Source organism: Saccoglossus kowalevskii, chromosome 13 (genome assembly GCF_978046115.1).
Source record: "Saccoglossus kowalevskii chromosome 13, keSacKowa6.1, whole genome shotgun sequence".
Taxonomy (NCBI): Eukaryota; Metazoa; Hemichordata; class Enteropneusta; family Harrimaniidae; genus Saccoglossus; species Saccoglossus kowalevskii.
Window position 1 is genome coordinate 14,471,164 of NC_140653.1, and position 15,777 is coordinate 14,486,940.

Sequence of the window (15,777 nt, forward strand, 5' to 3'; positions counted from 1 at the left end):
TAAAAAGCATGATCATTTGAACACTGCTATTACAAAACTGGTCGGTGGTAATACATTTGGGGCGAAAGTATTCAAGAATCAGTTTTTGGATGTTGCAATGGCAGTGGTGGGCCCGGATTTTTTTTCCAATTAGTGACGGTACGACCTACCTCAGCCAAGCCGAAAAAATCACAGAGGAGTTAAGAGCCGTTGCTGGTGAAAAGTTACCCCAACTTTGGGGTCAAATTTCTCGGTAATGAAAAAAGATGTCAAAAATTCAAACAGTAACTTGTGCCCACACTCAAGCTGAGTAGAATGAGCTATGTCTGAAGTGTTTTATCCTAAATTTGTAGGAGGAGATACATTTGGCGCGAAGCTATCCAAAAATCAGTGTTTTGGCTGTTGCTATGGCAACGGTGGGCCAAAACACATTTTCTGATTATTTCTAATAACTAGGGTGAAGGTGTGACCTACCTGCCAAGTTTGAGAGAAATCGGCAAAGCCAAAAAAATCACATAAGAAATAATTCGTGAAAACACTGGAAATCACACACACACACGACAAAAGTGATTATAAGGGCAATCCTAGCGGATCGCCAACAAAATGTCGGAAATGGCGACGTATATCATGGTTACTTCACAATTCTTCTAGTAATCGTGCGTGTAGAGTGTGTTTAGGTTGTTTTTAACAAAAAACTGGCGCTGCATTTTTTCACCCAGTTTGCACAATTTGTTATGCCAACATTGAAGGCTGTTTGTGAAATACTTCGTCAGCAAAGTGACAAATATTTATGTCAACTATGTTTTAACAAAGTGATCAAATTGTCAACTCTGAAAGAAAATCTCAGAAACTCTACTCGACTGATCACTCAAGAGTTGAACTGTTGCACAATTTTCGTGATTTATCACTCCCTGTTCTTGTTGCAACAAACTCTTTTTCAGCTAGTACTGCCCCAATTGCATGGTTTTGGTGATCGGTGAGGCTTTTTATCTTGAAAAACTGCGTGCTTCGGTCGCCATTTTGAAAATCACCCGTCCTACTGTATTTTGATACAAGACAGCTGATTGGCCGTTGATTTTTGTCGCATCTCTGCCGTTGAGGGCGCATATTAAATACACACAGTAGTGGTTCAATCGGGTTAGTTTGGAGGGGTGACCCGAAACAAACGTTCCATGGCTGGCGAAGATGCCTTAAAATGTGTTTTTTGTGTAGATACTGATCTGAATAGATTAATCAACCTGGATATACATACTACACATAATGCATAAATGAATTTATACTTATTGTGTTATCACCAGCTGTTAACTCATGATCTATGGTTCATTTCTTTTGTATTGCTGCTTGAAGAAGAAAGAAGTAGATCTCTTCTAAAACTTAAACAGTTTTAACGGCATAACAAGCTAATAATGCACAGTCTTGTGTAGTTTTGTCAGCAGTCAATCTCATATATCGATATATTGGTCTGCAAGAGGCTCTATGTATCATCGGTATTTCAATTTTAATTCAGTATGAATGGAATTACCTTGACAAAATGCTGTGATGATAAGCACCTTACAGACATAGAATCTAGCATGGATACAAAAATGATCCCCAGTCGGCCATTTCTGTTAATAAACATGGACCTGTAAGCCATTATGTAAGCCCTGTCCATTTGTGATAATTGGTTCCTGGACACGTTTACAGACTGTAGTTTTAGACAAAATGGACTTAGATTAATTCAACAAATTTGATCAAGTCACAAAATAACACAATCTAAGGTATTACCTATGAGTAAAGTACTTAGTGAGAAAACTTTCAACTGAATTAGGTGATATATTAGTGAGGAATCGGCATGGAATAGAATGAAAAAAATATGATGTGCACCTGTAACCCGATATTCATGATTATGATACGAAGGTTGAATGAAATTGACTTGTTTTTCTCGTAGAAACTGTCCCGAAAACGTTTAAGTATCCTAATTTATCAAATTGCAGGCTCACAATGGCAGTCAGTCGGCCATATTTGATCAAATGGTAATTAAATATAAGAGTCCCTATTTCGAAATGGAGGCATTAAAACAGCATTAAATAAAGCAATGCGGGATGTTAATATACTTCAATATAGTAGAAATGAATGTACAGTTGTATGATTTAAGACACAACTATGAGATCTGTTATACTTACAGGTGTTAAAGGTCAACCCTGATTTGAGGATTTAAAATTCATGTCGAAATAGCGATGACTATACTACCATGCACTGTAACAAAGAACACATTAGCATAACAAAAACAACCATACCGGATGTGAAATTGATTCGAGTAGATACTAGTAGCTACCTATAATGCATTATGGGATTCCCAGCTTCTGACGTAATCGCATGTAGAGAGGGAGTTTATGACTTTCTGAATATGTAACAAAGGTCATTTTCCTCACATTGCTTGCATCGCTGCCAGGGAGGTTATTTAGCTCCGTATTCAATTTTTCTGATTTCTTCGCTATTGACATTGATTAAATCCTACATAACTACATCCCCGTCACTGATCTGAAAATAACATTTTCTTACAGAAATATATATATTATTCAGGTAATTTGCATAATTACATAATTTCAGAATAGTCCTTCTGTATGTGCTCAACTGTTAGCACAAATGCTTGGAAATTTGCTCACTATGTCTTAGACGAGAAATTATTCTGCACATGTTAATTAGCTAATTTGCATACAAAATTAACTACTCCATTTTGCTCAAATGGATAAAAGTTCGGTACATGCATACTGTTTGTGTAATTGCATGGCTGATAGTTGCTCCACGTCAACCTGCATTTCAATTTGCAAAACGATAGTTTTCAGCTTGGTGCGTTATTTAGTATCTCAACAACAGTTCGGTCACACGTATTGAACACATGGCTCATCAATACTTTTCAATCAATCGATACAGCAGCTTGAACAAGACCGAGTCTAAAATAGTTGCATGTTAGTTGTTTAGTAAACATCAAAGTATTCTTGAATTCACTGCACTCGGAAGCACTATCTCGCATCGTCTGTAGCATTGATGTGAAAGATAAATGTGTTTTTCTGTTCCCAGGTGACAAGGCATGCGCGGATTACCTATACCCTAACTGACTAATTCTTATTAGGACAACCTGTGTTAACCTGCGCATGCCCGTGCCAGTGGCTACACAATGTATTCAATCAATAAATCGGCTTTATCATATCGGAATACACCATAACCCCGACAGCTGGAAATACATCATTTATAAAAAGAAAAATACAGCCATTATTTCTGCAGTTCCAACAATCTCATTGTGAGAATATACTTTATTTTAAATTAGCGACATCTTGAATTATCGAAATTGAGATACATGACTATAAATGTTAATGTGTTTGCATGTTTGTTTAACTCTCTGAAAAACTGTAAAAAAAATATATAAACTCAATAAATTATTGAATATTGTATTGTGCCACGTAAAGGCAGCCTGAGTTTCAATCGAATTTCATAATAAAGGAATGACTGTTTTTATGAAAAATGTATAAAATATTCATAAAACATATACCCTGGAAAATCATCTAGCACAATTTCACTCCAAAGAATACGTATTCGTTTGCCTTTTGGTAACATCAATTTGCGATTATGTCTAATGTGTGGTTTCCAATTGACGGTCGGATATACTGAGACTTAAAATACACAACTGTGTTGACCGACCGCCGTGTTCAGATGCAAATAAAAAAAAAATAGTTCGTTGTTTTGCAATTGGGTTGTAGTGCAAAATTAATTTTCTGAAACATAAAATACAATATGCAGTGACCGCTTTTTAAATTAAATAACCCGTACATTTCATATGAGATTTGTTTGTATCGCAATACGACTTCCCCGGGGGACTCTGGAATCCTTCGTTGTCATGGGTCACTATTCACTCGAGGCGACAACGCGAACACACTCATTTCGCGTCGTCGTTAACCGTGAAGTCCCGCAGTTGTGAAGGGTCTAGTGGCGAGAATGTTATGGTGGTCTGAACGTTCAATAACGTACCACGGCTGTCATAGAAATTTCCTAGTTATATGCATAACATGGTTACGGCGTGTGACGTGTGATCAAAGAATTTGATTACAAATTGAACTCTGCGTATTGAACAACAACAAATTCCCCAATTTCCGACAGCCATGGTGCAAATTGGTTAAATCATAGTCACGTGGTTGTTACAGTGCAAAAACCACTCACGCTTGCCGCTCGTGGTGTATATGCTGTATGATCACGTGACCACGATTTACGTCATCGTTAAATGTCTGACCATAACAAAAGTCATTTTTTGTGACCAGTTTCGTAGTGTTCTGCTGATACACATGGCAGACGATTCAATGAAAGTTTTTTTTTATCATATCATATCATATCATATCATAACAATAATCCAATATTCTGACGTACAGCAATCCTTATCGCCAAATCAGATGCAATATGGCACAGTTAGAACTGTATGCAGATAAACAAACCTTACGGTATAAGGTAAAGCCCGAGTCCGAGTGCTCGTCTGGGTTACAAAGTCTGACCCAAGATAAAATGTTGAGGCCGGTGTCCGGTATATTTCATCGTGGGGAGAACTTTATTATCTAGAAGAGTATTAAAAAGTGTTATTGTGACCTAAAATTCACCACACCAAATCATCCTTATATATATATATATATATATTAGGGTTATTTAATAATGTGTAATACAAATAATTTATTAATATATTCAATAATAGTTTCTCTGCCATTATAAATGCAGATGTTCGTTTGGTGAAAGCCGACGTAGCGTGCGTGACGTCAACGGGTAGTATCATGTATGTTTCTCCTACAACCACTCCGCTATGCAGCTATACATCTTAATGCGTTATCAGGTGTTTTCCCCTATATAACGCATTGTGTTAATGTCAGTGTCAACTCTCCTGTAATTCCAGTTCTTGTATCTATTTTGCGATGATGAAAAATAGTAACAAATCAGACAGGGGAGGGCGTTACTGTGATATGCGGTGGTGGGTGAAAACATTCACAAAACCACTGTGTCTCCATTTTGCTTCAGTCATTATAGATTTATATTTTTGCCAATTACCTCGAATTTGTTTCAATCACTCACATATCACCAACCAGTACACATTGTAGACATCCTTGATGAACCAACATTCGTGATTTATATTTCAAAGGAAATATCTTCCCAGTTATAGTCAACCATGAAATGATTCATAATAACATAATTTGTGACCGAGACTGTGTTACAGAAGTATTTGCTGTCAGATGTGAATTATACCATGTTTTGCGATGTTCGATATTAAACTGCGATGAAATCTTAATGCGCCAGATGCTGTGATTTTGCACTTGATATATTTTAATTTTGAATTAAACTTCTAAAGTGCGTTGTATGTACTTGTGTGGGTGCACGGAAACATATTAACTTCACCTCTCGAGTTGATGAATTCATCTTGATCATCGTCGTTTTAATTTTCTCATTCACATGGAAACGAGAAAATGTAATTTATCACACCAGCTGAGCACTAAATATTGGAGATATTAAGTGAATTTGATTTAAACCATCACGTTGATAAATATAATTCTTCAAAAATGTGGCATTTGGCTACTTATTTTTTTATTTATTTATTTATATTTATGTATTCATTAGTCTGTGACCTAGAACCGCATAAATAGGTCACAATCCCCGCGGCCAGGACGATGTTAGTGTTATTATTAACATAGCTACAACAAAGTGTACAGGTCACACATTTCAAACAGTGACATGGTGCGTACCGGATACCATAGTAGTAAGCATTAACCTAATACGTGATCCATCCGCTGATTGACTGTTTCTATGGCTACCATACTTATCGGCGATATTCATGTTACGAAGACAATAGGAAAGTTTATCAGTAGTACAGAATGTTCCGTGACTGAAGTAATCTGTTTTATGATTATCATAGTGTTATAGTCTATTGTGATAATAACATGTTACGTGCATTCATCGCTCTTAAACCGTGCAATGTGTTCGTAGCGTGTTCATAGCAATCTGTGGATCTGCAATCTGAATAGCAATCTGAACAGTGGATAGCGTGGAATTATATTGAATATAAACAGGGCGACGAGGAATGAGGCTGTTTATATCATTCTACAATATTATTTACACCGACAATGGATGAAAATCGGTTTTCGCAAGTTGGCTGACCGCAAATTATGTCAAACCGGGGAGAAGATAATTCATAGTTCAGAAGGATTTAAAACAGCAAAATCGAAGTTGTTGGTCTCAGCCAACTTGCGAAATCTAAAACAAATGATAGCAAATGTAAGACAAAACAAGCTAAATTAGATACACGCATGTTCGCATGCTGAAACATTGTGGTTCAAAAAATGTAAGCGCAAAAAGGGATCGAGTATAATTTTGATTGAAGAATCATTGTAAATACTTCGCGTATTTGATATAATATTATAAAGGGTAAAACATTAGAGACAAACGCATCTCAAAAGCGCAACACGACTATAAATATCATAGTAATACATTCACAGAAAGATAAAGGAAATATTGTATTTCATATATATTCATTATATGTAGAAAGAGGGTTATCAAATCTTATGATTGTTTGAATAAATAACAATGTATTCACATTTTTTGCGCACAATGTAATCAAAGTTTCAAATTACGATATTTGTGTGGTATTCCCGCGTCTAAATATTGACAGCCTATCGGTAAACACTGTAGCCATTGTGTACTAAGTCTCCTCTAGCCAGCAGCCAGCTACAGAAAACAAACCCTAAAATGTCTTACTTGTACAGCCTATGTTCACTATATCAATATCTGTATTATGTGGGGATTGTATTTATGAGTAGTGAAACAAAATACATAGAAATGATTGTTTCACCACAAATAACGGTCAAATGTATGATATACAAGGCATGCTGGGAAATGATATGGTCTTTGCTGTCAATCATTTTCGTATCCCACCCAACTCCTAAATGCACAAATAACACATCAAAATGAATATATATGAAGTACAATACTTCCTGTACCGTTTTGTCAATGTATTACTATGATATTTATAGTTTTGTTGCGCTTTTGAGATGAGTTTGTCTCAAATGTTTTACCCTTTGTCTATTCTTTGCCTGGCTTTGAACAATCCAATCTAAGGTGACAAATCAGTAAATAGTCAAACTTTTCTTCCATTTACTCATCGAATTTTAGAGTACTAGTATAAAGTATTAAAATGCAACAATACAGAGTAATTGGTGGCTAGTGTACTAGTATACTGAATAAAAGGGAAAAAAAACGTCGTGAATTTGTTTACGTTTGTTCTTAATGTAGCATGTAATCAAACAAACCAGGGCTTAGTCTAGCTTGTATTTACCCATCATGATTTGACAAATTTTAGTTTAGTCTTATAATTCAGGGTAGAAAATTGAATTTACATAAATTTTCCTCTTTAAATATGTATGAATTTATCCCTTGCTTATATATATGTTATCAAATGTATTGGTTCAAAAAGTAAGATGTTATAAAGGTTAAAGTTGCTGGACACCGGGAAGTTTTCCACCTGCTAACAAGCTTCAAATGGTGACATATTTAAACAATGTCCCATCAGTACTGGTACAGAGGGGTATCGTGAGGGCGTAGTCTAAAACAACTATCCGATGTCCCGTTGTGTTCACTACTTATACATTGGCTGTCAACATACTTTTCCCAACAACAAATAATTCCCTAATTTCTCTAAATTTGTTGACACTGACCACTCACAAGCCAGGACCACACCTGCATTACCACTTCACTGCATTACGACACTGCCTTCTTGAAGCGCGAGTGTAGTCACCTGCGCACGCGCGGGAATTGGGTCCAAAGCGACGATAACAACACACGCTAAACAATGACACGCTATGGCCATCTGACGCATGCGCAAGTGACGACTCCCCCTCTTTAATATTCAGGCATTGGCCAGTGTGTAAACAGGTATTCACTATCGAACGAAACGCGTATACTCAATCGAGGGTGACCTGCGCTGTCTCTAAAAGCTTCAAAATACAATGCCATAACGAAGTTTTCATACAGAACAGGTGATACTGTTATTTGTGCTTCGTCGAAGTCTGTAATGCCTATAATGGAAACCGGACTAGATCTCACAGCTGTAAGCGTCATTTTTTAATGCATTGCGTTAAGCATGCATAACGGTTTTGCATACACACACCCCCAACAAATTAGACAACTAACGGTGTACCTGCGGGTATACACTATTGACGTAAGCGAAAGATGATAGACTTTGACGTGTTCAGCCATTAGGTTCTACAACTGTCAAGCTATATGTTGTGATCGTGCAATATTCGTCGATCGCAATCGTTCTGAATGATGAACAGCATTTACAGTTTCCACTGAATATTCGCCGTATTTATGGCTGATTCATTATTTTTGCCCAAGAACGTCCCTCTGCGAGGAATATATTTTTAACACGTGGGGAAACAAATTAGCTTAAATTGAAATGATCAAAATGCCGAAATAAAACCCTAGACTGACAGTATTAGTACTGACAGTACTAGTACGCATATATTATCAGCTTACGTCAGGTGTTTTCGAAGTGCTAATCTATTATTCACTAATTAATGCATGTTTCGCACACTTATTATAATCCAAGTGGATTGTCATTTCAAAATCTAGGATTGACAGAGGTTATGCATTGTGGGAACGCAGGGTGTCAGCTGAGGGTCATGTCTTCAGAGGCACATTGAACAAAAACAAAAAAAATAGTGTATGCGAATTTCTCTCTCACTCCTGAACAACTATGCGCTCGCTACAGCTACACATCTGCGCGACCTCGTTCATATGATTACAAGTTTAAAATCTGAATAGCTGATGAGAAGTTACAGGATATTAAAACTGTCACCGTGTTCCTGAACTGTTCATCAACCAGTCTTTTGTTTTCATCCTTATCTCTTTATCTTTTCAAATATCCAACCTTGTTCATTTAAATGAGAAAATGAGAGCTCGATCTTTTTCAGAGATTAAAATAAATGAATTCCGCTCACTCGAACTCTGTTATAAGCGTTAAATATGCCTGTCTGCTGAATGCGCAAATACGAGTTTTTTTTACGGGTTTTGTTAGGTATTGGGTTCCATTTATTTATATATTAGTTAGTTGTTGCTTACCTCACACAATATGTATACCGGGTTCCCAATGTGTAATACCTTTTTAATATGCATGTGTAGTATTACCACAATTAAAAATACCCTTTATTATCCTTGCAACTGCATATGTTTGTAGTATTATCACCAGTGAACACAACAGTGTTCTAATACGAATACATATAACGTAAACTTTTCACGGCTGCTGACCATATCACCAACGCGCTTGTGACAGAAAAAGTCGACCATATATTGTATGCCTGTGCAAATTCATAAGTTACTCTTCTGATATAACCCTGTGTGTGAAAATCTCTTCTTTAATTTGAATAATATCGGCAGCATTGGTTAGAATACACTGTTCACTTTGTCTTTGAAATATGTGTACAGTATCGTATAATTCACGCAATTATTTCTATAAGTTCAAGAAGCTACAACAGGAATATCTTCCTTGCTCTAATTGCTTGCACTAATGACATGCCACACATTTTGCTGTGAATTGGGAATTGTTACAAACTTACCTACTTATGTATAATTACATTAAATGCTCTGTATCTTCTCATTTATCAAAGTGAATATTTCTTCGCGTGGCGCCATGTTTTCTGCAGCTTACTATATTATTAGCTATTTTTTTGTCGTAATTGCATTTATCGTAATTGCTTGTGTGACACTTGATCCAAAGTTATTTAACGTCCTCATAGAATGCAGGACTCACTGGTCGAACGTATATTTGAACGAGAGTTCAAGAATTATAGATCAATTTCCACTTTACATGGACATGTGTAATCACAACAAAGAATCTTAATCCAAATATTTAACATGTATATTTGTCTTGCCAACTTGATCACGATGATTTATCACAGTCGGGATGCGTTGCCATGGTACCAGGCATTCCAACATCTTGATTCAAGTGATGTTGATTGCGGATGTGAGCACTTAGATTGGACGAGATCAAAAGAACATTAACAATATCTTCTGGTAATGATGCTCTAGTTTTTGTTTCCACTTCATGTGAATCAACGTCTGGTTATTTTTCTTTCTCAATGATCACATATACCAGCTAAAACGACCCTTTTATAAATTGCGGGTGATCAGCAATGAACCAAAGATTCTGTGTCTATAATGAAATTGTTTTGTACAAGCAAATCCCCAAATCAGACGTATTCTGCTGATGAAACATGATAATACTAACGAGGCACAATTCAACAATACGCGAGGTAATGGAATTACTTTTCGTTTTCACAAAGCATTATCTGTGTTTTTTCATCAATTAAATTGCGTCTAGTTACACATTCACGTCAAAAATAAAGATGGTATTGACAATTGTATAAACACGTGCGTTTTCGCACAAATTTTAAAACATATATAATCTTTGAATAAAACGAATTAAACGATATAGGACATTTCGCATGAAGATGATATAAAGATAAGCCACGATTGCAAAAAAAAAGCTGAAGGATATAAATCTTTACAGCACACGCTGTTTAGGCATTGCATGGACAAAGGTTGATGAGTGCCAGACTTTTCTAATTTTCTCGTCCTTCAAAAACATCACATCACATCAATGTAACATTAACCTCGCATCTTGTAACAACTTTATGCGACCTACTATTGCATCGAAGTCTCAGACCGCAGGCGTCAACAATGGATAGAATTGACCGAAATGCACGTACAAAAGCCAAGATAATTAGTTCAATGTTTTAAAGAAAAAAAAACACTAAGCTAATTATTCTAGAGGGCAGGTAAGAGTCACGTTTGCATAGTAGTTATTCGTAAGTCGTCATTATAAGTTGTCAAAGGTCACTGTAAAAGAAATCCATGGAACTCATGTCCCAAGGCAATTCCCACACACTCCTACATAAGCATCAAAAAACGATGCAGCCTTCTTCTTAGATGTGTATCTCATATTTGCAGACTTTAGTCATACCTTCATGTTCTGCTATCCATTTATATTACGTACTTTGTAGTTTAATTGCACCTGGAAGCATAATACACATATAATTATCTGCAGTCACGTCAATGCATTGTTTCATTTGTTTTTAATAATAGTGACCCTGGATATGCAGGTTTGATAAGATCGCATGATTTAAATATTATTTTGTTGCCCAAAGACATTTTATGCCTGTTCATTACAGATAAAACAAATATAATTTTCGAATGTTGCCTCCAAATAGTGCGCTCAAAGTTATTTTAAGTACCGTGTCTATCTAGTATTGCCAAATATTTAAGCATGGCCCAGTTTGAAAATAAGAATTACTTCCATGAAAAAACAGGCTATCAGTATTGAGGAATTGTTAATTAATAACGGTGATCATCAAACGCGCATTTAGCTGAATTCTAAATGACACAATTAGATAATTAGCCTAGCAAAGTGTCTAATACAAGTCGTCGTCATATGAATAGCATACCATAAGATGTGCCCACTCTGTCTTCGTGTACATCCTTGTCTCTACGTATACTGAGCCACATTAAAATGATTTTTTTAAGACAATGGGAACAAAACCTTGATACATAGTTCAGCCACATAGTTCTGGGCCCGTATTTGGTGAATGAAGGTCATACTAATTTGTGGCTAAAAATCGCAAAAACTAGTTTTATAGTTTCTGTTATATTACTTGAATTTGATTTGATGTATTGTTATGACTACGTTATATTGAATTGTTTTCTAATTTCCGAGTGTTATTTAAACAAAACAATCTAAAGACATTTACAACACAAATCACTCCCTGAACATGAATATGTTCACTAAAGTTTCAATGTAATATATGTTGTATATGTAAGTCATTGTGTCTGACTCGGTTTTTTATTTTTTAATCTTGTACACACACACCTTGGGTCAATAAGGTCAATTTGTATACTAATCCCAACACATTTGTGACAAACTCATAATATATTAAAATTGTTATTTAATATTTGAATAAACACTTTTTGTAAAGAATGAATTTAAATTGTTTCTCCTCGTAAACAGCAAAAGTATACAATGTTAACTGTAAAATGTACACACAGATATCCTTTTCAGTGATTGTGTAAATAGCAGCTTCACTTCATACAAACAGACCACGTTTTTCACTTGCATTACCCTTTTCGTTTTGACTAATTGACTAAAAATATTAATACCTATTGGAACGGTTCTTAAGCTCTCCAGCATCAAGAACCCCGGACATGTAATCTTGTAAAGGCATGATACGAGTCTAGAGTCAGGATATCAAAATAAAATGTCTTGTTTACTAGTTTCCATCACACTTTTTTTTAGAAATTGGAAATTTAACTCAGGTATACCATTACAGGCAAACGAGCATGCACACATACATATGTCCATTATACATGTATACATACAGCACTAGCAAAAATATAATTATTATAACAAATATTCGATATCGATGTTCCATTGTTTCAGTTTATTTAGTTTTGGGAAACAATTATATGTTTGAAATCAATGTTGGTTTCAGCAAAATATTTTACCATATCACAGGAAATAACTGATAAAACATACATAAATATACATATTACAAGATTTCATCTTAAAAATAGTTTGGATTTTTTCCTAATAATTACCTAATAACCTATAGTTTGTTGCAATTTTAGTTGACATGATACTTATAATAACACTGTTTACATATCCCCTTGTGTCTATAAACCAAAATATAATAACATGTCATTGACAAGTAATCTGATTGGATCTAGTAAACAATTCGAAGTATTGTTCTTGTCTAGCAATCAACTAAAGCTCCATAACGTTGCCTAACAATATATTTTTGAAACAATAGCTTTCAATTGTAGTAAATCTACCACCATTTCTAATTCTCCCAGCGCAGCGTACTTTTTTTTTCCACATTTTGGGCTGGTGGTTTCTTTCGGCATGTGTATGTGTGAATTTTCTCGAATATGAGGGTGGACATGTTTGAAATGTACAAAACTATATAAGATGGTGCGAAACAAACATAACATAATCGCAGAATGTGTAAACTGTGTTTAAAGAATGGTGTGGTGTATTCAAATTAGATATGACACATTGAATATGCACTCGCAAATCACGACGTCAGTATACGCTTTGACATTGAAACACATGCGAAACAGGTAAAACAGATATCAAATTCGTGAATATATACTACATTACGCCACACAAATCGTCCAAAAAAATAAAACATACAGCTCCGGTTTAATACATCTAAAATTATAGGGTCAATCGCGATATATCCACTATATGTCCGATGAGAAATAGTACAAACAGTATAGTACAAGCAAATTGATGACAGCTGTCATGTTATATAGCTGGATATGCTTTTAAAATTTACTAAATTCACTTGTACTGATTTTACTATGTAATGTATTGTATTGTATTGTATTGTATGTGTTATTGTATTGGCAACAAATGTGTCCATTGGTTGTAGCAGTAATTTGTACTTTGCATAGACATTCATTTTTGTAATATTCCTACTAATAAGCATATAGCAATATGGTTTAAATCACACACTCGGAACGATAACATCGGGAACAAATCATACTAAAACCAGAGACATTCCCAACATCTAAATCGGTTTATATTTGTATCTTTATTTACTAAAACTAATCCCAAACCATAACTCATTGAACCAAACGATTAATACCTGACAGATGTTTAATTGTAATGTTCACACTGCTGTTTACACTTTCCATTTTCTTGTATTCTCCAAACTGGCCGCATTCGAATGTATTCTTCACTGACATTTAAAAACATTTACGACATACAATCTTAACGTTCTCAAATAAATAAGAATAATCTTTGTGTGGATAATGGATGAGTCTGTAAATGTGTTTACTTAAATAGGTGATCAATGTTTCTATAGCACAAATTTGAATTGTAGAATTTCATTGTATACCAATATGTTACTAGGTACATACATACATATCTTAAATAATGAAAAATCTAATAGAATTAAATATCAAATGCAGTTGCATTTCAACTATGAACACATTTTAAACACATTGGCAAGCACGGTGTGAGTAGTTCAGTTTGTCTGCTTTTAATGAAAATGTTTGCTAGATACATAAAATAAATAACAGTGCATAATAACTGAATGTGTGTAATTATCTTGTCAAATAAATGGCAATTTAATATGTTTATATTCTTCAATTCACAAATGGTTTGGCGGCTGTACTCACATATTTCTAGATGTATGTAAAGTCTCATTATCTGTGAATCTGGTTTTGCAAAATGGTCAAAAAACAAGATTAATTATTATCCTATCTAAAATTCCATTCCTAAAGAAGAACTAATCACTGGGGAATCCAATTAATTTAGAGGACGCCCACAAGAGCTAAATCGACGCCTGTGTGATGTGTAATAATTTGCTAGCCAAACCATCCAATTAAAACTAGGAAACACAGTACCCCAGTCAATTCTTTGATTTGGAAAGCCACCTTAATTCAAGTTATTTCCCATCAGAATTGTGCACTCATTATTTATATCGATCTTTAACCATTTTACTTGAATTATAAAATGAAAATTATGCACAACCACGAAAATTAGTACGGAGAGTGAGCGTAACAGGCATATTACACAATACCTAAAGCAAATTCCTCACTCCGAGATAATAAAAAGGTTTCATATGAGTTGTCGAGTGCAGACACATGTAAACGCCCGCACAATGAATGTGTTATCTACTGCCTCTTCCCATGTCTTACCACTATCCACAAAGTAACGTCGTAGTTATATTTATAGTTTTTTCACGACTATTATATGCTACCCGGGGACAACCAGTATAGTGTCAGTAGAGTCGCAGCATCAATCGCCACTGGCATACGGCGTCTTCTGCACGTAATTCCAGTAAAATAATCTCGTTTTCGTAATCACACACAAAAAAACACTAAATTATCCATCTTTTGTATATTTATATTGTCGTTGTATATGATGTTGTATTACCGTCACAATTACGAACTGCCAACAAAAATGATTTCGCCTACCACTGCCTTACAATACTGTGCGTGTAAATGCAGATATAATTTTCAAATCCAATTTACCATCAGCATTAGACACGCAATCGATGGAAATATATGCAACACACTTTGAGGGGATTGAATTCAATATTGTCGAGACAACGAATTGAGACGTTTCTGAGTGCAAACATTATCTTCAGAATATTGAAAGAAACACTTGTTCGGTGTACGTAAGTGTTGACGTCACATTGTATAAGAAACAGGCAAGGCACTAACTCCTTGTGGATGTATAAATTATATTACATGAAGCCACCTTTCATCCAATCACTTGAAGCAGACAAGAAAGTTTGTCATCGATATAGACGGACAATTGTTATTGTCTGAGGACAATTCAGTTTTGTGAGTGATGTACTTTTTCTTCGAATATATAATATTAATTATCGTCACTTTGGCGAGCAAATTAGTTTCATCTTGTGAAAAGTTTTATTTACAAAATTGTCTTGAGAATCCTGAATATTCATGTCCATGGAGGGTTCTCACACTTGAATTGCTATGGTAACATTTACAGCGAATCTTGTACACACATGCAACACAAATTGATTCTTCGGGAGCTGCCACCAAAAATCCTTCTGCGGTTGTGTATCTTCATGAACTCTGGAATAATGAAGTCTTCATCTGTCGAATAGAGAAACAAAACCGGTGGGAAATGTTAAATTGATTATTGACTGTGTTTGTATTACACAATGCTTATTTTAGATTCATATAAATATACGTTAGCATGATTAGGAT

The 15,777-nt window shown here is 35.2% G+C and overlaps 1 protein-coding gene across 1 annotated transcript in view; it reads right to left on the minus strand.

Moving 5' to 3' along the window:
• Positions 1-13,606: 13,606 nt before the first annotated feature.
• Positions 13,607-15,777, minus strand: part of LOC144342912 (regulator of G protein signaling 7-binding protein-like) — a 37,454-nt gene continuing 35,283 nt past the window's right edge. Inside the window, exon 6 of the mRNA XM_078005776.2 lies at positions 13,607-15,663. Within this exon, the coding sequence (XP_077861902.2) occupies positions 15,551-15,663 (113 nt within the window). The 3' untranslated portion in view covers positions 13,607-15,550. The remainder of the gene's footprint in view (positions 15,664-15,777) is intronic.